This window comes from Antennarius striatus, chromosome 16 (genome assembly GCF_040054535.1).
Source record: "Antennarius striatus isolate MH-2024 chromosome 16, ASM4005453v1, whole genome shotgun sequence".
In the NCBI taxonomy this organism is placed as follows: Eukaryota; Metazoa; Chordata; class Actinopteri; order Lophiiformes; family Antennariidae; genus Antennarius; species Antennarius striatus.
The window spans coordinates 3,196,082-3,222,154 of NC_090791.1; the positions used below are offsets into that span (position 1 = coordinate 3,196,082).

Below are 26,073 nucleotides of genomic sequence, written 5' to 3' on the forward strand. Positions count from 1 at the left end.
ATTGTTTGCATTTTTTTTCCATATTTAAGGTCAGAAGACCAACAAAGGTTGAAGTGAATGGCTTCAATAATAGAGTTAAACTTAATTCCTCAAAGTCAATTAAACAATAATTATTAATCTTAATAGAATGCATTAAAAAATATATTGTGTTGTTTTGATCTGTTGAATAAATCCAAATATCAATTACGTATTCTTTTCTTTACGTATCTGGTGCGTCATACTTTTGTTTTGCGTGTGAGGTACAAATAAAGGTTTGACAAAAACAAAAAACGCTTTCCCTGCCCCCCCCCGCCCCCCTCCTTTCTGGCTGCTCGGCGGTGCTGCGTTCACTGTCCGCTGGAAGGACCGTCAGAGCGTCTCCGACCACCGGAGGCAGAGGCACCGGGGTCAGCGCGGCATGTCGGACCGCCAGCGGGGGCTTGTCTATCTCATCACCGGGGGGTCGGGGTTCCTCGGCAGGCACCTGCTGCGGGTTTTACTGGAGACGGAGGACCGGCTGGTGGAGGTGCGGGTGTTCGACAAACGCCCGGACTTCAGTCTGAATGGACTCAGCACAGGTGAGAGGAGCTGGAGCTGCTGCTCCGGGTCACGCTGGCGTGGATTTCATGTCAGGTTTTTGTTGGTTTTTTTAAAAGTACTTTTTAAAAATTAGACTAATCAAACTAGAGGTTGATTCTTCTTCAGGAAACTTTTTTTCTGCGTGTGTTTGTTGTGTAAAAGTTTTCTTCAGTGCTTATTTGGATGTTTTCTCCTCCCCTGTTTTAGATGTCATTACAATATTTAATAAATTTGATAAATAATAATGATGATAATAATAATAGTAATAATAATACATTTAATAAATAACAAGTATAAGATTTTTTATTTATTTTTTTATTTTAACTGGGTTGGGCGCCCCAGATTTCTCTTATAATCATATTATCTCCTATAATAAACCGTGCCGATTACAGGAGGAAGAGGTTATATATTATTTCCTTCAACATAAAACCTTTAAATCTTAAAAGTACATCTTGTATCGTGTGCTGTAGAGAATAGAAGTATAATCTGAGTATTGGGGCCCCCGGGCAGCTCTGTGTCTAGCAGCGCCCTGGTATCCTGTGTTAACGATGAATCTCTCTTTCATAAATAGGCTTGCTGATAAGTGTGACAGAAATGAGTCACGTTATTGTGTGTGTTTCACTACAGCTGAAATCTACACCATGGAAAAAAAACAACAAAAAAAACATGAATCTAGTCCGACAGCCATTTCCCTCACATGCTGTTTGGTCACTGAGTCGGGAGCAGAGATGACAGCTGGGGCCTTGAATCCTGGAAAGGCGACTCCCTTATATATCCTGTGTCCGTATAGCTCGACATGAGAACAGGATTTAACTGCGTTAGAATTTCCACGACGCTGGAGGTCCTGCTTCTGTCTTGTTTAGTCATTATTTTATGAGGAGAAGTAATCACATCCCTGAAGTGCTTTTTTTTTTTTTAATTCCTAGAGAGAGGCCAAATAAAAGTTTCCTACAACAACTTCTCTTTCCCCTCATCGGTGTCAGGAATGTGCACAACCGAAACTGATGCCTCTTTGCTTTTCGTTCGGCTGTCCTCGTCTTTTGTCAGACGGGACTGAGACCTACTGTTGATGTCCTGCTGAGATATCAGCTAACAGTAACAGCAGAGGTCTGTCGGCCTCAGTGGAGGCCATTGTAGGCTTCACATCCACAGAAAAGGAGATGTTGACTTTTGAATCCCAGCAGAATCTCAGCTCAGTGTTTAAAAGTTCATTCCCTGGCCTTGAGTGTTGCAGATCTCATCTGTTGTTATCTGGATTTCAAGGAGAGAGCATGGGAGCCGTGATAAAGTCCAGGTGTAAGACCTTCATAAGGGATCATAACACTAAATCTCGTTGCCTGATAAGACAATAAAATTACAGTTTATCTAGAGTGAGGAACGGAAAACATTGCAACAACACACTCAAAATTCCTTGAATTAAAATGAACAACCCTCTCCTTCAGAGCGGGTGAAGGTGGTGGTCATTCAGGGCGACATCACGGACTACAGCGGGGTGTTGGAGGCGACCCGCGGGGTCGACGTCGTCATCCACACGGCCAGCTTGGTGGACGTTTGGCACAGGATCCCGGAGTCCCTCATCTACTCGGTCAACGTCACAGGTCAGACAAAGAAAAGGAACTGGGATGGGGAGGAAACACGCATTTTATGGATAGAGGGGAAAAAATCTGCTCCTGTTTTTGATTTCCAAGGACTTAATCAAGTCGTAAACAAGTTCTACTGAGCACTGAGACAATTCTGGACATTTCTAGACTGTTTTGTCACCCATTTGTTGGCTTGATGATCAAACCTGGATTAGTGACTTTGGAATATATTATATTTAGTATTAAATGTGTAGTAGAGTCTCTCCTTGCATGGCTGGTCCCTTTACTCTGAACTGCTTCTTGCTATATAGGTTGGAATTTAATTTAAGACCAGAATTTCCTTTTGTAAAATGAGGATATTTGTCCAATCCCGTCGACTCCAAAAAGCTGTTCCAAGTAAATATTTCCTCACATTGTGCGGGTTTGTGTTTGCGTGATTAAGTCAAAGTCTGACCTTAAATAACCTGAAATCACTAACTTGACCAAAAGCACGAGTGTCATCTGTTCGCTGAGCGTCAGCTGTAGAAAATCCAAATAGTTCCTCCCAAATCAGCAGCAGAGCTCTAACACACCAGTTGGATTAATATTTGCTCACATCTGTCTGGCTTCTGTCTGTTGTGTGAAGCTAAACATACGGAATTCAAGTCTGTTCTGTTGTTTTGGGCCTGAGATCATCAAACGTCTGCAGACTTTCAAGTTTGCACATTGAAACCAAAGTATTTTGCTTCAGGATAAGGAGTCTCCATATCTCCTAAATTAATTCGACATTGCCTCCCCTCTGTTGGTTGCAGGATGTCGTAATACTTGTTTGATTCCTTCCTCTCCAGGCTCAGAGACCAAATGTCACAATGCCTCCTAGAATCAGACTTTGGGTTTGAATAAGAATTTAAGAAATGACGCTGTTTGCATGCTCCGGTTTACAGTTAGTATTTATTTTACCGACTACGTTAGAAGTGTCCTGACCCTCAGCTCGTGTCTTTAACCCTTCGTCCAGCCTCACAGCTCCTTGGTCCACCATCCTGAAGCCAGCGGTCGCATACCAAACTGCATTCTTGTGCTGTTTTTCTTGTCTGGTGTTGATGCCACTTCTTTGCATCTTGAACTTGAACCCTTTTTTCCCTCCTACGTATTTCTTTCAGTTCTGTCATTTCTTTGAAAGTTATGTCTCTCCAAAGACTTTAACTCATTCCTAAGCTCCACTCCTTAGTTTAACTTCAGGCTAAGTCTAAATATTTTAAAATGGGAAACTGGAAATACCTTTCAAATTATAAATTGAAACGGATGAGAATGATTTATTCCTCCACTTCGCAGTGTTCATATTTCTTTCTGCCACATGTTCCCTATTGGATTAATAAAGACCAGGTTTTGGAACATGTTTTCTTCCTTTGAGTAATTTCCTGCTTTGTGCTCAATAATGTTGATTGAACAAACCCATCCCGTCCAGTAGATCGCCGTATTTCTTGCATTGTTACCCTTAAATTCTTCTTCAGCTAAGCTACAAATGAGAACGGAATATTTTCAGGTATGTCAAAAGTAGGCATGTGGCTTTGGAGGATTTCAAAACGTGTGTTTCCCAATAGGTTTCAGTCTGATCAGTCTCTACCTGCTCCTTCTATGGCTCCATTGACCGTATCTGTCCTCTCAGGGACGGAGAACGTGATCAATGCCTGCGTGGAGTGCGGCATCCAGTCCCTGATCTACACCAGCAGCATGGAGGTGATCGGCCCCAACGTGGACGGAGACCACTTCATCAGGTCAGGTTCTGCCCCTTCAGTTGCGTTACTGTGGCAACTATTTTTTTTAAAAACTTTTCTTCTTTTGGAATGCACCACCATAGAGGAATTTGAGGAGCAGATATGAATCAATCTTGTCTGCAAATATGTTTTACCTGTTCTTCTAAAATCAGGTCAATGAAGGCGTGCTGCTCACTTACTCATTAGGCATGAGTACGCAACACCCATGTGCAAATATCTGTTTTTGTTACAGGTAAAAATCAATGAAGGGCTTTTCTGTGTTGTGTTTGTGGTCGTACACATTTACACCGATCGTATCCGGGATGTTTTTGTGCAAGAAGCCAAAGAAAACATGACAAAAAACAATTGTGGTTATTTTAAAACAAATATGTCAGCCTGACTCAGAGCTGCTCACTCTGTCTCCTAGAACTGTTTCTATCTAGAAGTTGTGTTCAGTCTGTCTGTAGGTGTTTATCACATTTATAAATGCTTATTTCAGTTGGCATTTCTATCTAGACAGAGCTGAGTTCCAGCCTTTGCCCAAAATATTTCACATCCTCTGCGTTCCTCTGAACAAGTTTGCATCACGGTGTAAGAATGAACCTTTGTCTGCTGTCTCTGTCTAAGCAATCCAAATAAAAAATAATTACAAGAGGCGTGTTTTTTTTTTCTCTCTGCCCAAGTTTCCACTCTGGGATGTAGTTTCCATTTGGCTCTATTTAAACACATTCCTCTTGCGCACACGGCGGGGTCAAGGGAGCACTCTGCTTTCTTTTCCTGAACGCCCGTCTGACCGTCTTCTTCTCCACAGGGGCGACGAGGACACGCCTTACAATGTGAAACACTCCATGGCCTATCCGAAGAGCAAGGCGAAGGCGGAGAAGATTGCCCTCGCGGCAAATGGCACCAAGGTATATTTTTATCATTGTTGTCATATCTATTTCACAAGTACGTAGCTCTATCTGGTGTGACATTGGAGGATTTTTTTTCTTGTTATCTTTTCGTCCTGAGCGACACGTTCAGAAAGATCCTCATGTTCTATAACATTCTGCTCCTGCCTGGAAACCAGCTTGAAGAAATCACCTTCACCACATCCCCTCTATGGTCACACTGTGGTGTAAAACCTGCCATTGAAATCCACACAAAACATTCCGGAATACTTGATTTCCACGTCTCCTGTCCGACTCCATATCCTGTTTTGTCTCCCGTCCAGGTGAAGGGGGGAGCGTGTTTGCACACCTGCTCCCTGAGGCCGACGGGGATCTATGGAGAGGGCCACGAGTTGATGAAGGACTTCTACAAGCAGGCCGTACAGAGAGGAGGCTTGGTCGTTGGGGGAGTCCCTGAACACTCCGAACACGGACGGGTCTATGCAGGTTAGGATGACTGTTTGTGAGTCAAAACCACAAATTAAAGGGCACATTAGACGCTGCAGTGTTGCTGTTAATGGGAGGTCGACCGCAGTGACTTTGGCTCAAGAGTTAAAGCAGAAGTTGTCACAGAAGTGTTCTTTCTCTGGGTTTCACAGGAACTGTCTGTAATTAATAGACTATAAAAATGCTGTTAGTCCGGAAGATGGTTAAAAAAAACAAACACCTCATTGTATCTTAAAGCAGTTCTCCAACAAAACACCCATCAAAGAGATAAAAATCACAGTCTTTGAAATCATCAAATGATTTTTGTTGCGATTTAACACGACTGGAACATCTAATCTGGATTCTTGATGCTGATAATAATTATCAGAACGGATCTTAAGGGTTTGTTAGGATGAAACGTCATTCGATGCCTTTTAAAAGTCGCCTCAACGTCCTGGTTTTCCAGGCGGATGAATCTCTCAGCTGTTTCTTATAACTTGCATCTGGAGCATGAGTAATAGCCCACATGTGTTAGCAGCTGACATTTGTAGGACCCCTAAGTAATTACAGAACTTCACCTCCGGTTCCATCCGAGGCTTAACATTGATTGTGATGCAGAGTTTGTGAACTAGTCACCAACTAAACTACTACAGTACTATTATTATTATTGTCAGGATGCAAATCCAACATGAATGCAGAAGACGTGGTGCTTTGCTTGTCAAGTGCAGGACGTGTTCTGCTGACGTGGATGATGTCAGTGCTTACTCAGGGGTTGAACTTGCACACGGTGGAAGGGGAGTAAGAGTTGTTCCTTTACTAAACTATATTTATCCAGCAGCATGAGACCGACTGGTTATTTTCGGGCTCTCTGAGTCTAAGCTTGGCCACCTGTGAGGGGAAGCTCAGCTGGGCCTCTCGCACCCGTTACTCCATTCCTACGGTCATTACCCAGAGCTCATGACGTTAGCTGTGAACTGGAATGTATTGACTAGGAAACTGGGGGCTATGCTTTTACGCTTCAGCTCCCCTTTTGCCACATTGGTCTGATACAAAGCCCCCATTGCTGCTGATGCTGCACCAAATACCTGTCCGTGTCATGCTCCATTTCCCAATCGCTCCAGGAAAATGAAACGCCTTCACTGGAAGCAGGAACTCACCTGAAAGGAATTTTTAACCGAAGGGTAAAAGAGCAGGAGGAATCATTTTCCTCATTCAGGCTGTGAATGACTGACTTCTTTGTGTTTTTAGGGAACGTCGCCTGGATGCACGCGCTCGCAGCCCGAGCCCTGATGGAACACCCTCAGACGATGGGAGGCGAAGCTTTCTTCTGCTACGACGACTCGCCCTACAAGAGCTACGAGGACTTCAACATGATGTTCCTCTCTACGTTCAACTTTCGAAGGATGCGCATTCCCTTACCGCTCCTCTGGTTCCTGGCAGTGATCAATGACCTGCTCCGCTGGATGCTGAGCCCGGTGTGCAACTTCACGCCGCTGCTCAACCGTTACACCTTGGCTGTTGCCAGCACCTCCTTCACCGTTCGCACAGACAAAGCCCTGCGTCACTTTCAGTACCGGCCCCTGTATGATTGGGATCAGTGTAAAGCCCGAACTCAGAAATGGATTGATGCATTCCCACTCGACAGCTCCAAAGACTCGTGATGTGCTCTCATCGCGCGAAACGTGTCATAACCTGCTGGGATTCCGAATATAGGGATGTGAAGGAGCACTTTGTCTTAAGGTGACATAACAAAGCATTCTAAATAAAAGAGCATTAAACATTTAATTTGATAAATAACCGTTTAAAGTATGACGAATGTAAACACAGTTTACAGGCATTTATTAGTACTCCATATGGAGTTTTAATGTATATCCATGTTTATTTTTTGTTTAATTACATAATTTTTTGTAATTTTTAATAAAGATTATTCAAAAGTTCTATAATTGCTTGTTGTGATCTTTGCATCTTTTTAGGATATACTGGAGACATCACAATGAAAATATGTGAAACCGAGACTCAAGTTGAAGTCACTGGTTTGGTCTTTTTGTTTGGTTACTGGGAGTCATCTCTGATCTCCATGGAGACAAAAACTTTTGGTTGCCCTTGAGGGCAAAAGGATGTCCCTCTTTGCAAACTTGTGAAAACATCTCCTCATTCTCTGACAACCAGCTGGATTAGATTTACTGTTATGACTAAGCCTTAGTGCAAGGGTGTTCCCTTAAAGCGTAACTGGGTGTCCCTCCAGTTCTGTGGGTTTTCCATGGCAATACTGAAAACATTTGTGTCTGTGGTATGAAACGAAAAGCAGAGACGTGATTCACAATCCCCGATTATCCACTCCACAAATAAGCTAAAATAAGTTAAAGATGACTTTTAGTTTTACCCCTCATAACTCTGAAGTGTAAAATGAGTAAATGCTGCAAATAGCAAACTGATTTAAAAAACAAAACAAAAACGAAAAGGCCATCAATGCTACAAAAAATTCCTGGATTTCCCTCAATCTAAACACGTTTTTCCGGAGATATTGTGTTCATGTGCAAAACTGATGCACAAATACATTACTTACAACACAATTTAATGCAAGGGTGTGGTGCGCTTTCACACATGGATGTATCCCGCAGACCGGTGAGTAAAACACTTGTATTAAAGATAATTCTGCCATCTAGTGGTGAAACTGAAGCAGTGACGCTGAATCAAAATATCGATTTTATTAATCGATAATATTTATATTCTTAGTACTGCTTTCAGTAAAAACATCATTTTTTTCTTGTTGTAAATATTATACTTTTTTATTGCATTTTTATGTTAATATAATGCATTTCTGGTGTACAACAGTTTATTTCCGATGTTGAAGGGAGGCTCCAGTACGTGCGCGGGCATCTGCCCGACGACATTGACGCGAACGCGCACGCAGCTGTCAATAGGAAATGCAGGCTGCGGCTGGAGGATACTCTCCTGCCCCGGTGGTGGGGTAAATTAAACAAAGAGGGTCCTTTTGGTTCGAGAACGCAAACTTTTACCCCAAAGGTTACTTTAACTCGGTGAGAACTGTCGCATGAAGCCCTCATGTCGAACCAGTGTAACCGAAACATTGAGCTAGCAAGCTATGCTAACAGAGCAGCATCGGAGCTAAAGCTAAGACTTAAATTAGGCTAAAATAAGCTAACGCGTCTAGTTAGTTGCTAACGTAGGTAGTTGCTAACGTAGCTAGCTCTCTCGCTTCATCGCGGGACCTTCTGCTCTTCCAGGTTCTCACACAGTTCGGAGGTTCCCGTCCAAGTTTTGCGTTTTCGTGGTTTTTTTTAATTTCACGGAGGACTTTGTGGAACCGGAGCAGTGGCGGGGAGCCGTGACGAGAAGATCCCCCTGGCTGTCCAGGCGGACGGATCACAGTGACACGCCGGTTGTGGGTGAGTTGAGCAGGGTAGCTGAAGTTGGAGTTGACCGGTGCTTCGGGGTGGACCAGGCCGTGGACGCGGCTCCACCGGGGCCTGCCTGACTGGGAGGGTGTTGACTCTCCGATGGTTGTAAACCAGAGCTCCCGTGGAGCACGAATCGGGAAGTTGAGTCCCTTCGAAGGGGGGGGCTCGACAACAATGTGGCGGATGTTATTAGCTGCTAGCATGTAGCGGATAGCAGTTTGACACACTACACATATTAAACTGCCTCGTCAGCAAAGAACCGAACCTTTGTTGATAATAATAACGTGGCTTTACTCGCTTTTTCCATCTGTCTGATTAAGTGAAAATGTGTAGAAGCGAAATATAATGCTTAAAAAGTTTTTTTGTATTTTATGTTTTGTTATACCTGCGTGTTTTGAACTATAAAATGCTGGAGGGAAGAGAACCAATGAAGACCGGTTATGTAAACCCATTTAAATGTTGATAGAAGAGGCTGTTCTTGTCTGAACACAGAGTTACTTCTCATTTTCGATGGCGAGGTCAGATAGATGATTTATTTAAACCTAGTAGGGAAATTATTCTGTTATGGGTTGTTGTTGCTTCTGTTTTCATTAAGGAACTCGTTTTATCGATTCTTTTTAAAGAGACATCTCATTTTTTTTCCTGTCTTTTTAAAGGAGATATCAGAGTGGAACCATGGCTGAAATCTCCACTCTATCCCCATCACCCCCAGCGTTGGGCGACCCTCACACAGCTCCAACCATACCTCAGGACTCAACTGTACTTCCTGCTCCGGAGCCTGTGAGGGATGTATCCATACCCAAGTCTTCCCTCCACAATGACAAAGCTGTGACTGGAAACTCTCCTGCAGCAGAGCCGGGAGGTTCTCTCTTGACCCAGCACCCACCGTTGATTCCTTCAAAAGTCACTACTGAGACCTCCGTCACATCATCTGGACAGGAACCTGGTCCACAGAGAGGAGAATCAGCACGGAAGGAGGCAGAGACTGGAGGTCCTGTTGTTAAACAGGAGACAACAACCAGTGATGCAGCCGCTGCAGGGCTCTTGAATACTGAAACAAGTGAACCACCACCTCAAAATGAAGTGCAGCTGCCCTCCCCCTTACCAGAGATCAATTCTGGTCCTAATTTGTACCCCAACGTACAAGTAACCCACAATCCCAATCCTGTCATGTATCTTAGTCAGTTTACAGAGGGCCAAGCCCAAGATGCTATCGCTTCCAATCCCACATCTGCTGCTCCCGAATCCTCAGATACGGCAGCATCAGCAGCAGCTGAAGAGGAGAAATCTCAGCCACCTCAACAAGCACAAAACACTCCATGTCAGCCGCCTCCTCTCTCCCCAAAGCCCGAGACGCCCAGTGAGGCGAGGAAAGTCGAGCTACCCACCACTCCGACCAGGGCAGAACACCCCAGTCCGACTGTCCCACTTATACAGGAGCCGCCCTCGGTTTTCCCGCTGCCCAACCCCCGGCAGGCTCCCGACACCCTCAGCTACCTCGAGTCAGCCAGCCTGATGTCGGGGACGCTGGAGTCGTTATCTGGGCTGGGGGAGGACGGCAGCTCTGTGGGCTCAGACTCTGAGATTAATGGCCTGGCTTTCAGACGCACTGATAAATATGGCTTCCTGGGTGGGAGTCAGTTCAATGATGGCGGGTGAGTAAGGAGGACATAAGTTTGATGCATCACATTCATGATCGCTTTGCAAAATATTGCTCCCCTGTGTGAATTAACTGCATCCAGCAGACAGGCCTGAGTTGTTCTGACACGCGTTCGGTGTGGCTGTTTGATTTATGTCATGCAGACTGTTGGGTGTCGGCATCATGAGACATAACTATTGGATTATTATTAATACTTAGAATTAAATCCTGCCTCTCTGTCTGTCAGTCAGCCACTTTGCCCGTCCCAAACATCTCATTCATTCTGTCATCCCTCTCATCTTCCTCTCTTTTCCTGACCGCCGCTCCTCTGCTGCTCTAAACATGTCTGTCTGTCCTTTATCTCCCTTTGGTCTGACTCAGATAATGCTGAGAGCAGTTGAGTGACTCAATATGTACTGACATTGTGTGTCTCTGTGGAATCGCCCCTCACACCCATCTGCTCCCTTCCTCTCTTTATTTTCGGACTTGCTTCCACTTTTCTGACCAGCTAATTGCTCTCCCACTGTTAAATAATTAACATTTTATTGATTTTGCATCAATCCATACTGATTAAATACTGAGGATGTCTTGTATTTGACAACTGCAGTGTAATGGCCTCGTGGATGTAAATGAGAGTGAGGTCGTTTATATTTTCTGGTGGACTAGAGATATCGTTTCCAAGCATAGCGTTGTGACTAATAACAAGAAGTAGAATACTTCCTTTGTTTTTTTAACAATAATGATTGTGTGTGTCTGTTACAGTGAAAAGGAAGTCCGAATTGAAGTCGCCCGACAGAGAGAGATAAAATGGCTCGACATGTTCCACAACTGGGATAAGTGGATCAAACACCGCTTCCAGAAGGTAGGCGGTGGGGTGCCTTTCAGGTGGGTGTGCTTCACGTTCCGTCTCACCCAACAACCCGTCTGTCTTCGCCTCGTAGGTGAAGTTGCGCTGCAGGAAAGGGATTCCATCGTCTCTCAGAGCCAAAGCTTGGCAGATGCTGTCCAACAGCCAAGAGCTTCTGGAAGCCAACCCCGGAAAATTTGAGGTACCAGTGTGACCGTAATGTGTTTACTCCCCCCGCCCTCTTTAAATCCAACAGAGGCTGAAGCATCAAAGAAAAACAAATTTAAAATGTGCGTCAGAAATGGCTTCATTCACACCTCATTAAATAAAGCAATCGTCCTAAACGTGGTTTGAAACTTTATTTGAAAAACCTCAATGAGCGGCTGACTTTCTTCTTATTTGAACTCCTCTCTTGTTGAAGTTGTAGTTATGTTAATAATCTTTAAAGACTGTAGAAGTTTTCTGACTGAGCTAATGAACGCAGACGCTTCATTGAAAACTCGTGGTTTGGTAGGGCAAAAACAGCTCCGGGGTTTACTAAAGGGGTGCAAGCGTAAACCTAGAGAACTGAAAGCCTCTTATCAGGGCCGGTAATCCTGCTTTTCAGGGCTCTGCCCCCGTGTCCACACCAGCAGGGAGGGCGGGGGTCCCAGCAGGCTACTTAAATTGTTTATTTTTCTCTTCATACTGGGCTTTGTCTGAGCTGCTTTGATGGCTAATTTAGAAACAGTCGCTTTGAGTTTGGAAGATCTTTGTCTCAAACTTGTATCTGATATATTTTTTGCAGGAGCTCGAGAGAGAGCAGGGAGAAGCTAAATGGTTGGACATAATAGAGAAAGACCTCCACAGACAGTTCCCCTTCCATGAGATGTTTGCTGCTCGCGGTGGTCATGGGTAAAAGAACAAACACACACCTTCATTGTGTTTTCTACCAGTGAAAAAACATGTTTGACCTGAAGGAATTGTGTTAAATAGAATAGATTACAGGAAGAAAATGAAACCACTTAATATTTTAGGAACATATACTGTTTATAGGATTGGAAATACAGCTTTTATCTGCAGCTAAACTACATTTTTCACCTGATTCCTGTTTGATAAACTGATTAAATGTATTTGTGAATTTTGTCCCCTGGATCATTTTGTTGCTGGTTCCCTGCAGGCAACAGGATTTATACCGGATCCTGAAGGCGTACACCATCTACCGGCCTGACGAGGGCTACTGCCAGGCCCAGGCTCCAGTGGCTGCAGTGCTGCTCATGCATATGCCAGCTGAGGTGGGGGGGGGGCGGCGCGGGTCCTCGTGTCCTTGAGGAATGAAAAGTGTCCAAAAAGTCTCTAATTACACAAACGCATCTAAGTTGTTTTGTGTTTCACAGCAAGCTTTTTGGTGCCTGGTCCAGATATGTGAGAAATACCTCCCCGGCTACTACAGCGCTGGACTGGTGAGTGAACGACGTTCGTCTTAGTCGGACCTGCGCGGCGGGTTTTGTCAGAGTCCTCATTCGTGTGTTTTAGGAAGCCATCCAGCTGGACGGAGAGATCTTCTTCTACCTCTTGCGGCGCACGTGTCCCATGGCGTACCGTCATCTCAAGAAGTTCAAAATTGACCCGATTCTCTACATGACTGAGTGGTTCATGTGCATCTTCTCACGCACCTTACCGTGGTCGTGTGTGCTGCGTGTGTGGGACATGTTCTTCTGTGAAGGTACCGTTCAACACTTACTAACTTCATTTTAAACCATAATTTTTTGTTAACTTTTCAACATTTCCATTTTTTAACCATTTAAAAAGCTGCTTCTTTTAAGCTTTCGGTGGCTAACGCCAACTCCCTCACTGTTACCACGCCTTTCTTTTTGTAACAACAAACCAACTTCTGCAGGATGATGCATCGCTACCGGTGCACCAGAAACAGGATGTCGACACACTATTTTCAGAAACCCACAGAGATTTATAATTGTGATTTAATTTTAATTGTAATTATATTATTTTTATTTAATTTATAACTGTGATCGGATTAATCATCACTCTGTTGACTCATTTGTCCAGAATGTTGATTTATTTTTAAGGCTGGATGTCGTTTATTAAGTTTTAAGGCCAGAAGATCCACACAAGTTGTATTTTTAGCTCAATCTTGGCTCATAAAGAAGCATCGCTTAAACAGAGTAGTTCTAAAACGAGTTATCGACAGCCTTAGAAGTTCCTGACAACAACTTCAGATATCCTGTTTTACTGGAGCTCTGTATCTCGATGGAAGCCTGACTCAGATCTCTGCTTGTAGGGGTGAAGATCGTGTTCCGTGTGGGTCTGGTGCTGCTGAAACAGATGCTTGGCTCCGTGGATAAACTTCGGGAATTGCAGGGCATGTACGAAACCATGGAGCGTCTCAGAAACATCTCGCCCGACAGCATCAGAGAGGACGTGCTGGTGCAGGAGGTCTGTCTGTCTGTCTGTCTGTCTGTCTGTCTGTCTGTCTGTCTGTCTGTCTTTCTCCATACGCTGAAGAAAAGCTTCTGTTTTCACTCTGACGGGTTCTGAGTCACTTTGTCCTGCAGCGCCCGGTTGAGTCATCCTCGCTTCCTCCTTCTGTCTCCTCCTCGTCTAGATTGTGGCCCTCCCGGTGACAGAGGCGCTGATCGAGAGGGAGTGCAGCATCCAGGTGAGGAAGTGGAGGGAGTCCAGGGGGGACCTGACCCACCAACCCGGGCGCCGCCTCCACGGCACCAGGGCCATCTACGAGCATAAACGCCGCGTCGCCGCCATCAGCTCCGGCGGCAGCTTCTCGTTCCTTGGGAGCCCCGTCCCTCCTCCGGGGCCCCTCAGGGCCTCCTCCAGCCTCCTCTCGCTCCCTGGCTTCCGAAGGTCAAAGGCCAACTTCCACGCCCAGGCGAAGAAGGGCTCGTTTTCGGGGCCGTCGGGAACGGACGGCCTGTCGCGTCAGTCGCCACCGGCGGTGACATCGAGCGCGGCGCCAGGCCTCAGTCACAAACCCCCCATTCCTCCAGGGGCGAGTCAGAGGGTGCCTCTGCGCCACGGGCAGAGCGCCTTGGTTGGGGATGCGACTGGGTCCCCAGCTGGGCCTCCGTTGGCCTCGGAGGGGCCCCCGGCGCAGGGCCAGACCGCCGTTTCAGCCGCGACGCAAAGCGCAGCGCCTCCAGGCAGCACCCTGACCCCCTCCCCTAAGATCGTCTCTGAGAAAATCACCCCCACTCTCCCGTCGCCCACCGCCAACAACGCTCCTCTGCTGCCGTGTCCCGATCCCAAAAAAGAAGCGGCGCCCGCTGCCAACGCCCCATCCGGAGAGGAAGAGGGGAAGAAGAAGAAGAAGAAGAGCAAAGACGACAAGAGGAAGGAAAAGGAGGACGAGAAGAAGAAAGTGAAGGAGAAGCGAGAGAAGGAGAAGGCCGAGAAGGAGAGGCTGAGGAAGGAGAAGGAGCGGCTGGAGAAGGAGAAGAAGAAAGGCAGCAAGAAGAAGGACAAAGGGGGGGGAGAAGCCGAGGAGAAAAATGGAGCCACGGCAGCGAAAGATTCAGCCTAGTTTTCCACCCCATCATTCCAGGATGTTGAAAAAGGGACGCTGACGAAGGAAAGAGGTCAGAGGAACAAAAGACCTCCAGAAACAAAGAACGGTTCATAAAAAAAAAAAATGTGACAGCTTCCGGCATCATTTTGAAGACTTAATCTAGTTCCAGGACTACGGTGGAGAAAACTGGATTATGGTTTTAATAGCACCTCGGGGTGGGGGAGCTTTTGCTCCTCACCCTTCACTCAGTGCGTTTTTTTTGTTTTTTTTTCACTAAGTTTTAGTCAGATGGGACAGATTTCGTTTTTCAACTGGAATCTGAATAATTTTTCTGAAGATAATACCGTCATCTTTTTTTCTTTTTAAATTTACGTTAATCTGATCGACGGACAGAAACGCCGACCGGAGGCTCGATCTGCCATGAAGTGTGTAAATAAAAAGGCCACCTAGAGACCATAGCATCCTGTTAGCCTCCCCCCTCATCGCTTCTCATATGTGGTTATCTGGGTGCCTGGACCCACAAAAAAACCCTCCGATGTCGACTGAGACGCGGGCATTGAAGGCAGCGATGCCAGCAGTGAGGATGTATTTATTGTCGTGTTAAATGTCGTGAGTGCGTGCCTTAGTCGTGTAGTGAAACGTGTTACTGTCCTACGTGTGCGATTCCCCGCGTTCAGTCCGCCTGCTTTTTTTTTCTTTTTTTTTCTCATTTTCTTCCATCGGTGATTCACCTGTGAGGCGCCACAGGTGTGGAATTTATCACCTGAGGAAAACTATGGGATGTTTAGAACAAGAATCATAAATTCACCTGGACACTATGCAGCGGTGGCTGTTTTTTTTTGTTTTTTTGTTTTCTTTTTTTAAATGTGGGGGGTTTTTACACACAATTATTTCATTTTTAATTTCAGATCTTTAATGTGTCTGAGGTGGATTTTTCTTTTATTATTATTTTTTCTACAAAAAAGCAGGCGTGACATTAAACAATAAAGCCGTCATATTGAGCAGAAACCTGTAGACCAAATATCTTCTTCTGCCTTTGATTAACAAAACCCCAAACATTATTTAGCCAAAATGTAATAGTGGGCAAGATTCACCCATTAGAATGTGATTTAAAGTATCTGTAGAGAATGAAGGAAGATTGTTTTTGCACTTGAGTTTGTCGTGAAGGTCCACTAAAGTCCACCACTCCGATAGCGTAGGAACGTAGACGCGGCGTCTCAGCGGGCCGGCGATAGGAAGCCGCTTGAACGGAGGTGCCGATGTAGCATTAAACCTCTGATCTTTGACCGTACCGTGTATTTATGTACAAAGTGGTTAATTTAATCAAATATAGTATATTATGAATTCTTATTATTTTGGATCTGAGTATTTTTCTATGTGAGAAAGAGACGCCTGGTCAACTGGAAGGAAGGCTGACTACACTCAGTGTGGTTCAGGGGGATCATTCAAGTGTTTCATTTTAATCTCTCTTGTTTATTTTTCCTCTCCTTTTGCACGACACGTCCTCTGCTTTCACGCCACCCGACGCATGCTTTTGCTTTAAAATATTTAAATTTTGAATTTGTCAGTCTTTGGTTTACTGAAGGGCAGTATTAAAAAAGGAGAAACGGGCCTCCAACAGAACAAACGGCGAGACGACGTGATTCAGACACAGAACTTTGGGAGTTTAAGGTCTTAATTGTACTGTATTATAATAATAATAATATACAATAGGGTGTTTTATGACCTTTGAATAATTCATTAATTGTGTCTGTCTCACAGGTTGTGTTTTAACCTTCATAAAGACTTATGAACTAACTCCATCTATCCACTCAGTGTTCTGTACTGTAAGATATTTATGCACACGTTAAACTGCACTGAACCCGTCGGTAGACCTGAAGACCTCCCGGTGTTGCGCGTTGAAGGAACATCAGGTGGACCTGATGGTCGTAGAAAACACGTCCTCCACCGCCACCGTTCCTCCACTCATTTCAGGTCCTCACGTGGCTCAAAGATAGAAGTAACACACACACACAAACACACACACACACCCTGCTTTTATTTTGACGCTGGTTCATTTTATACACAAGCGTAGTGTTCTTGAGGATAAATTGAACACATCTATGCAAACCCCCCCACCCCCCATCATGTCTCTCAATAGCGAGACACACACACACACACCCAAACACCCAAAGTGGAATCCTGAAGTTTGTCAGTGGATTTTCTTTTTCTGAGGCTTGTGGACTACCATATTTTATGAGCAATGTAATTTGTCTTTGTTCAGAGGACTATAGATTATGTTAATCTCTCACTAGCCTGTGACACCACCCCCTCACACACACACACACACACACACCTTCTGTAGAATCAGCACTTACACTGCAATAGTGAGGATGAAGGAAGAAACCATGTCTACAGGTCCTTTCATTTCATCGACGGCTAAAGTTATCAGTCCCAGTGAGACTTGATTGGGAGCGACACCCCCCAACACACACACTGGTGCAAATATTTAAATTAGATGCCCCCTCACCTCCCACCCTCCCTCATGCTGTTATGTCTTGTGTGTTTTTAAGTTTACACGTCACTCTCTCTGGTGAAAGTGAAGTAAAATCATAGCTAATTAAATTCATTCCTTCAGATCTACAGCTGATGTATTTAATTCATGATGATAATGACGTTTGTGACGAGTAATAAACCATAATATATTAAATCATCTGTGACTCTGAATCTTTTCTGCTGTGAAGTCAATTGTCCTGGTTGTTAAAAATTTATAAAAGCCATGGAAGAATTTGACAAATTCAAGAACAATATACTGTAATTTATTTTTAAATGGAAATATAAAATTATTTGTTATTCGTGTATCAATATATAATGGAGATAAATATAAAGCTGGCAGCCAACTACACTTTGCAGAAGCGTATGAAAGGATTTTTACTTTTTTCATTTTGTCATTTCCCGTCCTATCACATGACTTAGATGACGTCATACATTCCCATCAGCCACCACTGCACATGAAGTTTATAAACAAGCAATTTTGTAAAGAAAAATGTGGCTTTATTTTGCTGTTCTTTGTGTGTGTGTGTGTGTGTTGTAATCATGTATGTTCAGGCCCCTTTGTGTGAAGAAGCGCCACTAGAGGGCGCTACTCGTGTTTCCTTCAGGGACTGGTCTAAATCAGCACCAGACTGCTTTCCTCCCTTGAACCCTGTCCCACAGAGCCAACTGAACAGAGACACTATTGTACAAAAGGAAAGAGATTTTATTCACAGTTTGTCCCTTTTATTCATTACAGAGGAAAGGCGAGGAAGAGTCCAGTCACTAAAGACAGCTTATGGAAAAGAAAAGATGATTTGTCTGATGCAGGAAGGAGCGGAGGGAAAGAGATCGAAGATTTGAATGTTTTCTTTCGCCCCTTTCTCTCCTCTCCTTCACTCTTTTTTTTAAGCTTTTCAAGCGAAAAAAAAAAGTTGCCGTCACTTAAAAGGTGTTGACCTTTTCCTCTCTAACCTGCAAACACTTTTCCTCCTCCCACACTTTTTTTTTCTTTTATCCCACCCTAGAGGACGTCTTCATAATTTGGAATGAGGCCCTCGTGATTTTACGCGCCGCCCTGAGGTACCCCACCTCGGATACCGAGGGAAGCGGAGCGACACGACATTCACATCGGAGGTGAAGAAAGAGGTGAAGAGGTGAGAAAGATGGTTGCAGGGAAAAGAAAAGAGAAGGTTGTTTGTGAGAAAGGCTGGTGGATGAGAACGATGTCACAGGATCATTTCTTTTATTGAAAATCACCCCTTAATTCCCCATTAAGCAAACATAGACATCCCATCGGCGTCGGCGCTCTCGTGTGTCAGGGTGACAAGTCTTTGGTTCGAAGGTGAGCGGTTGAGCACATGGGGGTCACACAAGAGGTCAGAGGGGGGGAAAGGAGGAGAGAAAAGGGCAGGGAAGGCAGAAAAGCAAAGGGATTGTTGTCTTTCATGTCTCCTGGCTTTGTCTTTACTCCTCCTTCTCCTCTCCGTGTGTGATGACGTAGCAGATGTTCTTGTAGTCTACGTTGCCGGCGACATCTGGGGGGAAGGCGGCCCACATGTTCTTGATCTGAGGAGACACCAAGTGTTAAAGCGACACCTTTTTTTTGTGTGAAATGTGTTGAATTTGTGTATAAAAATGAAACTAATCCGCCAAAAACACGCTTTACTCCTCCGTCACGTGGGTGACTTTACCTCGTCCTTGGAGAACCTGTCGCACTGAGTGGTCAGGAGCTCCTCAAGGCTGAAAACGGGCAAAAAAGTCACGAGTCATCAAATCTGATCAATTTTCAGACACAAATCGTCCGAGTCGTTCAAATATACTCACAATTCCTTCTTGATGCTTCCAGTACCCTCGGGGTCCAGGACCTTGAAGGCGCTAAGAATAACGTCCTCGGGGTCGGCGCCTGGCGAAGACAGGAAGTGACACGTCAGCGTGTTTTAAAAAAAAACACACGTTACAGAACAGCACGGGTTTGCGAGCGAGGCGCCCACCCTTCAGCTTCTCGCCGAACATGGTGAGGAAGACGGTGAAGTTGATGGGTCCGCTGGCCTCCTTGATCATGGCCTCCAGCTCCTCATTCTTCACGTTCAGCTGGCCTGAAACGGCGGGAAAGTCCAGATTAGAACCACAGGCGGTGAAACGCGTGGTCGTGGGGTTTAATCCCGGGGTTTAATCCCGCTGACACTCACCCATTGAAGCCAGCACGTCCCTCAGGTCATCTTTGCTGATGATACCATCTCTGTTCTGGTCAATGATTGTGAAAGCCTGAGGAGAAGAGACGCATGATGGGGGGGGCGTTACATTAAGGAACAGGGGGGGTTGGGGGTCATGCAATCTGAGGTGGGGGTGTCTGGCCTTATTTACCCCCCACTTCCACGTTAATCTATGATTAGAGGGCAGCTGTCTGATCTGCTCAACCTTGGTAATTTACACCCAGGAAACTGAAGATAACCCGTCGAACTTTGACTTGATCTCCATCAACGACCCCCCACCACCCCACCACCCCATTTCTCTTCTTTGTTATTCCTCACCTCACACACACACACACGCTTCCCCCACTCTGTCGGACACAAAATCCCCCCGCGGCTGCTTTCTTTCCATCTTCGCATCGCGTTAAGTTCTTCCTAATCATGGTGTCATGCATTCCCCGTGTGGCACTCAAGAAGCCGGTATCACTTAACACGGCAAGAATGTTTTCTCTATTCGCAGCGCGGATGCCTTGACAACGCGTCGAGAACACACACACACACAGACACACACACTCTTTATTCAATCTCTTCACAGCCCGTCCTTATAAAATCCCATCTCCCTGACCTCACACATGGTCTCCTCCTCAACAACCCTCGGCTTGTGAAAAACTTTTTTTTAAATATAGAACACATCTAATATGTAATAAAATATAAAACCTCATTAATTAATCTCCTAGTTTCCCTCAGTCCTGCGTCAAACCATGCCTATGGAGCTCCATTTGTTCTACCGCCCCCCGCCCCCCCCCCCCCCCCACAGCCTTCAACAGGAGCCTTAAGGAGACATCTGAGTGACAGCTGGGGGAGGTCAAAGGTGAGCAAAAATATTGAGAGCTTGACATGGTGACAGAAATTTCAGAGCTGCTCCTAATGACATTCTTGCAATTAAAATGTCAGGGGAGGAAGAGGAGGAGGGGTGGGGGGGTGGGGACGCAAAATAGCCTCGACTGTGAAAACAGATCCAGGAAATCTAATTTTGGGTTATTTGTTCAAGAAATTCAAACCTAAATTACACCAGTTTTAATCCCGAACATGAGGTTCTTTGGAGCTATCAATTACCCGGGGGCAACTCAGGTGTCTAACGGCCCCTGAAGCTATCATGAGGGATGCTGCTAGGGATGGGATGAAGGGTCGCCGTCTTCATCGGACAAACCTCACCTCTTTGTACTCCTGAATCTGGCTCTGCTCAAACATGGAGAACACGTTGGAGGAGCCGCCATCTCCTCCCCCCTGCCTCCTCTTGGCCTTCTTTGGTGCCTGGAGGACAAACATGGCAGTGAGATCTTCACGTGGAAACATAATAAAAGTTGGTCTTCATAGAAGCATATATTCATGCAAAAATTAGTTAAAAAAAAAAAAAAACCCCATCAGTGTTAGTCTTATTTATTTTTTTGGAATTTAAGTCCTGACAAATCAGATTGATCTCATCAATACAGGATGTGACACAAACACTGGAAATCACATCTTTATCATACAGATGGAGTTCAATCGGATTAGTAAGGATCTCTCTGATGATATTTTCATACATATTCCCACAATTTTTGGCATGTGGTTTGGCATGCAAGTCTCAAAAAAAAAAAGAAAGAAAAAGGGTCAAACTAGATTTCTCTCAACATGTTAACATCCTGCATCACCGAGATGCAAAAAACAAAACAAAAAACAAAAATAAAATTTAAATCCACCAATCCACTGGACCTAGAGCTGATGATGACACGTTTAATCCACGGGGTTGGTCTGATTCCACCACCAGCGTGCAGAGACGGCGGACACCCCGGTACTCACCATCTTGAGACGGTATGAGCGGAGGTTAGGATGATCAAGAAGGGGATGACAATTGTGAAGCCGCGTTATACGTATATCCCCGGGGGCTTATATACCCCCGCAGGCCAATCTAACTTTAGCCACAGCCTCAAGTTTGGATGGGGAATTAAAAGAGAGGGGAGGGGTGGCAGCTAAGGATGAACTGGTGGCAAAAGTGAAGGAGACGGAATGGCGAGACGCCGTATCCCCTTACAGGGGGGCAGAAATAGACCCAGGAGTCTTGGAATTAAGTAAACCCGATAGCTGAGGGACCGGGCTACAGATCTGCAGTCCCACGTGGACTAATAAGGACATTCGGGACATAGATGCTCGTTGGACCGGTGGACATCTCCTCCCTCCTCCCATCCACCTCCATCTGCCTCCAGAGAGGAGGCGCAGCGGCCTCGCACACTTTATTTTTGGTTTGTGATGCCCATTGCGATATTACAAGCGTTCTATACGCTCAGCAACAGATGCAGCTTTTACCCTGTATGTACACGGACCCGCCGGCTTTTTTAAGTCAGGAGGAATTCAGGGCAAGTTTGGGTTTTTATTTATTTATTTATTTATTTATTTATTTATTTATTTGCCACTGAAGTTGTAATGGAGGATCAGGAGGAATATGGAATGAGGAATGTGTTATTATTAGATAAATAATCCTCATGTAACAAACCAAAAACTGTAACTGTACCTATATATAACTGTACATACATTTATTACCAGGGTGAAGTCAGAACATACACACTATAGGTATAAATAAATCACTTTTTTCTTTCTTCTGTTACTTGACTATGATGAATTAAACATAATTTCTTAACATATAGACATTCAAATGTTAGGATTGAGGTGAAACTGGTTTTAAATACCTTATTCAGAGGTTTACACTCTTTGGCTCTGGCCCCTGTCAAAGGGTCACCATATAAATCTAATGAGATGATTAATGCAAGAGGGATTAAGAGATGATGCAATCTATTGTTATTTTATTTTTGTTGATGTAATTTAAGTGCTGTTGTGTATTCTGAATGTTGGGAGCAATTGGTTTAATCCAGGATCATCATGTGATTTTTTTTTTATAGATCTTTATAGAAATTGGCACTAGACAAGTTTTTGTTTAATCTATTTAAGTATTGATCAGCCGAGGTAATTTTATAGTGTAACAACATTATTGGATTTTTAATTAGTACCATATAAATGTCTCACTATGTCTTGGAACTTTGATGTCCTCCAGTCTGTGAAGTAAACTATCAAGTTTCGCATTTCAATGAAGGGCTGATTTAAACTCGGGTTTTTTGTGAGGTCTGTGAACGCACCATCACACTGGATGCTGTCAGGCGCTCCCATCACTAAGGTGTGTGTTTGGTGATTGTCCTCAGTCATGAAGACTTCCCCACCTGCCTGCCCTCACGCCCCCCCCCCGGGTCCAGTCCACCGGGGTATTACTTTGCATGGTGATGGCAGCGCACATTCATTCCCACATGAACATTAAAGGGACAGCTGAAGGCGACAGAAATAGCTAAATAAACTTGACAGCCCGCCAACGGGCCGAGAGCAAAATGTTTTTCTTCCTTTGTTTGTTTTATTTTTTCGGATTTTATATCCGAATTTACCTCCGATAATCTGCTTTGATTTCGTGAACGACTCTGTTAATCTGTTCTATTGTTATTTTTATTATTTTCGTCCCCGCTGGTCTCGGCATTCGCGTCTCCGTCTGTGAGGGGTTATTAGACAGACTCTTATTTGTCTTGGAGATTCATGGCATCCAGAACCTGACGCCAGCTGTCAGCCCCCCACCGGTGGACCGTTTGACCTTTAACCCCTGGTTTACTTGATTATCACCACCTTATTACAGGAGTGAAATACCTCACAGCACTTTCTAATTTTAAGCTAAAAATAAGTCTTGTTGTCAAGGAATGCATAAGATTTTTGAATTTAGTGACTAATTAAAAAATTATTTCATACCATTAAAGCAATCTTGGGCCGTCTTTCTTTGAGTTTGGAGTCTTAAATAACAAGTGGGACTCTGACTGTGGCATCTCTTTTCTGACTTTACGATGGTGTGGTTAAAAAAATCACAATACTCTCACTTCACAATGTGTTTACACACTGGCATAGTGTGAAATATTACCCATGTCTTTACATTTTGGTGGTGGTGGTGGTGGGGGAGTTTGCAGTTGTAATGGGACACAGGTTGCCACGCTCCCCTGAAGACATATATCACTTTTTTCGATGACTGGTATGATGTCTGTCCAGCCTGGAATGTGGAGAAGCTCCCAGCTTGTCTGGTGGAACAACCCTGAGACGTCACTCTGGTGTGTTTCATCACCTTCCTGTCTCAGGTTGCTCTGTTTTTGTTATTCAAACCCATTTTGCATTGAGTAACAATAAATGTCAGTAAATTCTAGTAAATTCAAGCATTTAAGGTCAGAAGTAAATGTGCTGTTTTACTGGACGAAGATGAAAATGAACGTTTTTAAAAAAATATATTTATTACACTTACTTATAACCAGCCTCTGAAGCTGTACATTAAAATTAATTCATCAATCAATTAGTTATTAAGAAATTAATTTGTAATTAAGTACAATTAATTAACATACATTATAACGAATGCTCGCAGCGCCCTCTGCTGGTACACATCCGCCACTGACGGTCCGTTTTGAAGGAGCGCTGTTACACTTCCAAAACTTCATGTTCTCACACCTCCACCAGAGGGACATATTTTATTATTTGATTTATTTAATATCTTAATGAAATACATACAATGTGAATACTACGTGTGAGTTGTTTTTGCGTCAGTTCTTGCATCTCACTTCCTCTTTTTCTCACCCCATGTTGATGAGGTTCTCATCTCCTTCTGCTTGACTCCTCATCCATTCCTCTCTCACTTTTCTAACTTCCTGTCCATAATAATCGTGAAGTTTGCTGAAGTCCTCCATGGGATCAAAACCCACCAAAGGCCATTCGCCGTAGGGAGGCGCCGGCCCGTTGATCGGTGTGACGTAAGCGTTCCTCCTGAGCCACAGTTTAGGAGACTTTTTCAGGTGTTTTGTGGGTACTTGTTGGACGGCGCCGGCGCTGAAGCTTCTCTTCTCTCTGACAGCAGGTGATGGCTCCACGGCGGGGAAGAAGATGGTTGTGGATGTATGCAGTGCACCAGAGGAGTTCTTATGGGATTCACCAGAACCTTGGTGATCTTTGGCTTCTGCAAATAACGTAGTTAAAGGAGAAGTGGAGTGAGACAATTCCAACTCATTTGATGTATACTCCTGGTTGCCCACCACCCACCTTCATATTGCCTCCTCAGGTCCCTCTCCAGCAGCGACAGGAAGCGGTGACTGGCCGACAGCAGCGCCTTCACCCAGCTCTCCTGAGTCTGAAGATCCGCTGCAGCAAATCTGTAGGTTTTGAATCCGGCTCCTTCGAACACCAGGGAGAAATGTCCATCGGAGTCCGAGCGCCGCACCATGCACCCCTCCAACACGATGACCCCCAGCAGGCGCCGGTCAGCCGGGCGCTCCTGGTAGAACAGCAGGTTGGCCTTCAGGACGAACCACCGGCGCTGGAAGGTGGCGCTCCTCTCTCTCTGTCAAAACAGTTTGATTGGAGTCGCTGTCCTGAGATGAACCACAGTTTAAATTCAGTCTGATCCAAACCTTTTTGTAGAGATACCCCTCTTTATCCACTGGGGAGGTGCAGGATAGGTAATGGGTCAGAATCTTTTCGTGGAGCTTCATCCTGACACCTACAGAAAAGAAATGGAATGGAAACAGCTGCTTAAAATGCAGATCATTTGTATCATAGACAACAATTTTGTTTTCTTATCTTGACATTTATCATCTCATAACCCATCAGATCCGTCCTGTAGACCTTTTGGAGAAGATGGACTCCAAGGTTTAAAACATTTTCTCATTAAATCCCTTCATTAAATTTCCTTTAGACATTTCCTGAATCTTCAGGAACATTTCGCGTTATTTATTTTCTTTCCTTTCTTTACTCTTTATTACATTAAAAAATGTTTTAATAACGTTATAAAGGAAAATATTTACATAGATAGATAGATAGATAGATAGATAGATAGATAGATAGATAGATAGATAGATAGATAGATAGATAGATAGATAGATAGATAGATAGATAGATAGATAGATAGATAGATAGATAGATAGATAGATAGATAGATAGATAGATAGATAGATAGATAGATAGATAGATAGATAGATAGATGTATGGGTATTTATACTTACTTCCGTTGCTTTCCTCTCAGGGTTACATCATGTTATAAATTTTCTCTTGAACGTTTCTATATTATTGTTCTCCATCAGCACCACCGACCAGACAATGTTTGAAGGTATAATTTCACAGCCGGTTCTCTCTTGGGTTTGAGGACACGACTGTTGAAATATAAATAACTCGACCCACTTCCTTGTAACAAAACCCTGACACTTAATAGTCTGTCTCCTTTACGCTTCAGTCGATCCTGAGCTGCTGTCGGCTCCACTGAACCAAACAGAAGCAAACCTCTCAGTTGCAGAACTGCTACCTGGAACTGAGAGGTTGTCTCTGCATCACACTTCTCACTTCTAGTTCTAGTGTTTTGTGTTGTGTTTGCTGTGAAACGAACAAATAGTTTCGTTACCCATCACCATTTGAATGCATGTGGAAAAATGCATCTACTTTTATTATGTACGAAAAATAATTTTAAAAAAAAATCTCACAAATTTGTTTTCAGTGTGTGAATGTGTCACAGCACATAGTTTACGAAGTGCTGTATTTTTAAATCCTTTGAATTTAGCTTTTATATGATGAATATTAATCACGAAGTAAAATCTTGAAATCTCAAAATTATTCGGACCGTAGAAGTT

The 26,073-nt window shown here is 44.2% G+C and overlaps 4 protein-coding genes across 4 annotated transcripts; 2 read left to right on the forward strand and 2 right to left on the reverse strand.

The window, feature by feature from the left end:
* The first annotated feature begins 309 nt into the window (after positions 1–309).
* hsd3b7 (hydroxy-delta-5-steroid dehydrogenase, 3 beta- and steroid delta-isomerase) lies at positions 310–7,169 on the forward strand. Its single transcript, XM_068337199.1, has 6 exons — positions 310–557; positions 2,001–2,156; positions 3,784–3,892; positions 4,683–4,782; positions 5,085–5,247; positions 6,475–7,169. The coding sequence occupies exons 1-6, from the start codon at positions 398–400 to the stop codon at positions 6,885–6,887; spliced, it is 1,101 nt and encodes a 366-aa protein (XP_068193300.1). The 5' UTR covers positions 310–397; the 3' UTR covers positions 6,888–7,169.
* Positions 7,170–8,135: 966 nt separating this feature from the next.
* tbc1d10b (TBC1 domain family, member 10b) lies at positions 8,136–17,338 on the forward strand. Its single transcript, XM_068337284.1, has 10 exons — positions 8,136–8,636; positions 9,305–10,303; positions 11,050–11,149; positions 11,229–11,336; positions 11,922–12,028; positions 12,294–12,408; positions 12,511–12,576; positions 12,650–12,839; positions 13,413–13,567; positions 13,737–17,338. The coding sequence occupies exons 2-10, from the start codon at positions 9,324–9,326 to the stop codon at positions 14,667–14,669; spliced, it is 2,754 nt and encodes a 917-aa protein (XP_068193385.1). The 5' UTR covers positions 8,136–8,636; positions 9,305–9,323; the 3' UTR covers positions 14,670–17,338.
* A 533-nt stretch (positions 17,339–17,871) lies between these two features.
* Positions 17,872–21,348, reverse strand: mylpfa (myosin light chain, phosphorylatable, fast skeletal muscle a). The gene is made up of 7 exons (XM_068337289.1): positions 21,197–21,348; positions 20,573–20,671; positions 19,358–19,433; positions 19,160–19,264; positions 18,993–19,071; positions 18,860–18,908; positions 17,872–18,734 (listed from the first exon to the last, which is right to left on the reverse strand). The coding sequence occupies exons 1-7, from the start codon at positions 21,197–21,199 to the stop codon at positions 18,633–18,635; spliced, it is 513 nt and encodes a 170-aa protein (XP_068193390.1). The 5' UTR covers positions 21,200–21,348; the 3' UTR covers positions 17,872–18,632.
* Positions 21,349–23,712: 2,364 nt separating this feature from the next.
* pheta2 (PH domain containing endocytic trafficking adaptor 2) lies at positions 23,713–25,742 on the reverse strand. The gene is made up of 4 exons (XM_068337351.1): positions 25,456–25,742; positions 24,865–24,953; positions 24,497–24,794; positions 23,713–24,413 (listed from the first exon to the last, which is right to left on the reverse strand). Exons 2-4 carry the CDS (start codon positions 24,943–24,945, stop codon positions 24,034–24,036), a joined length of 759 nt encoding a protein of 252 aa, XP_068193452.1. The 5' UTR covers positions 24,946–24,953; positions 25,456–25,742; the 3' UTR covers positions 23,713–24,033.
* Positions 25,743–26,073: the final 331 nt, after the last annotated feature.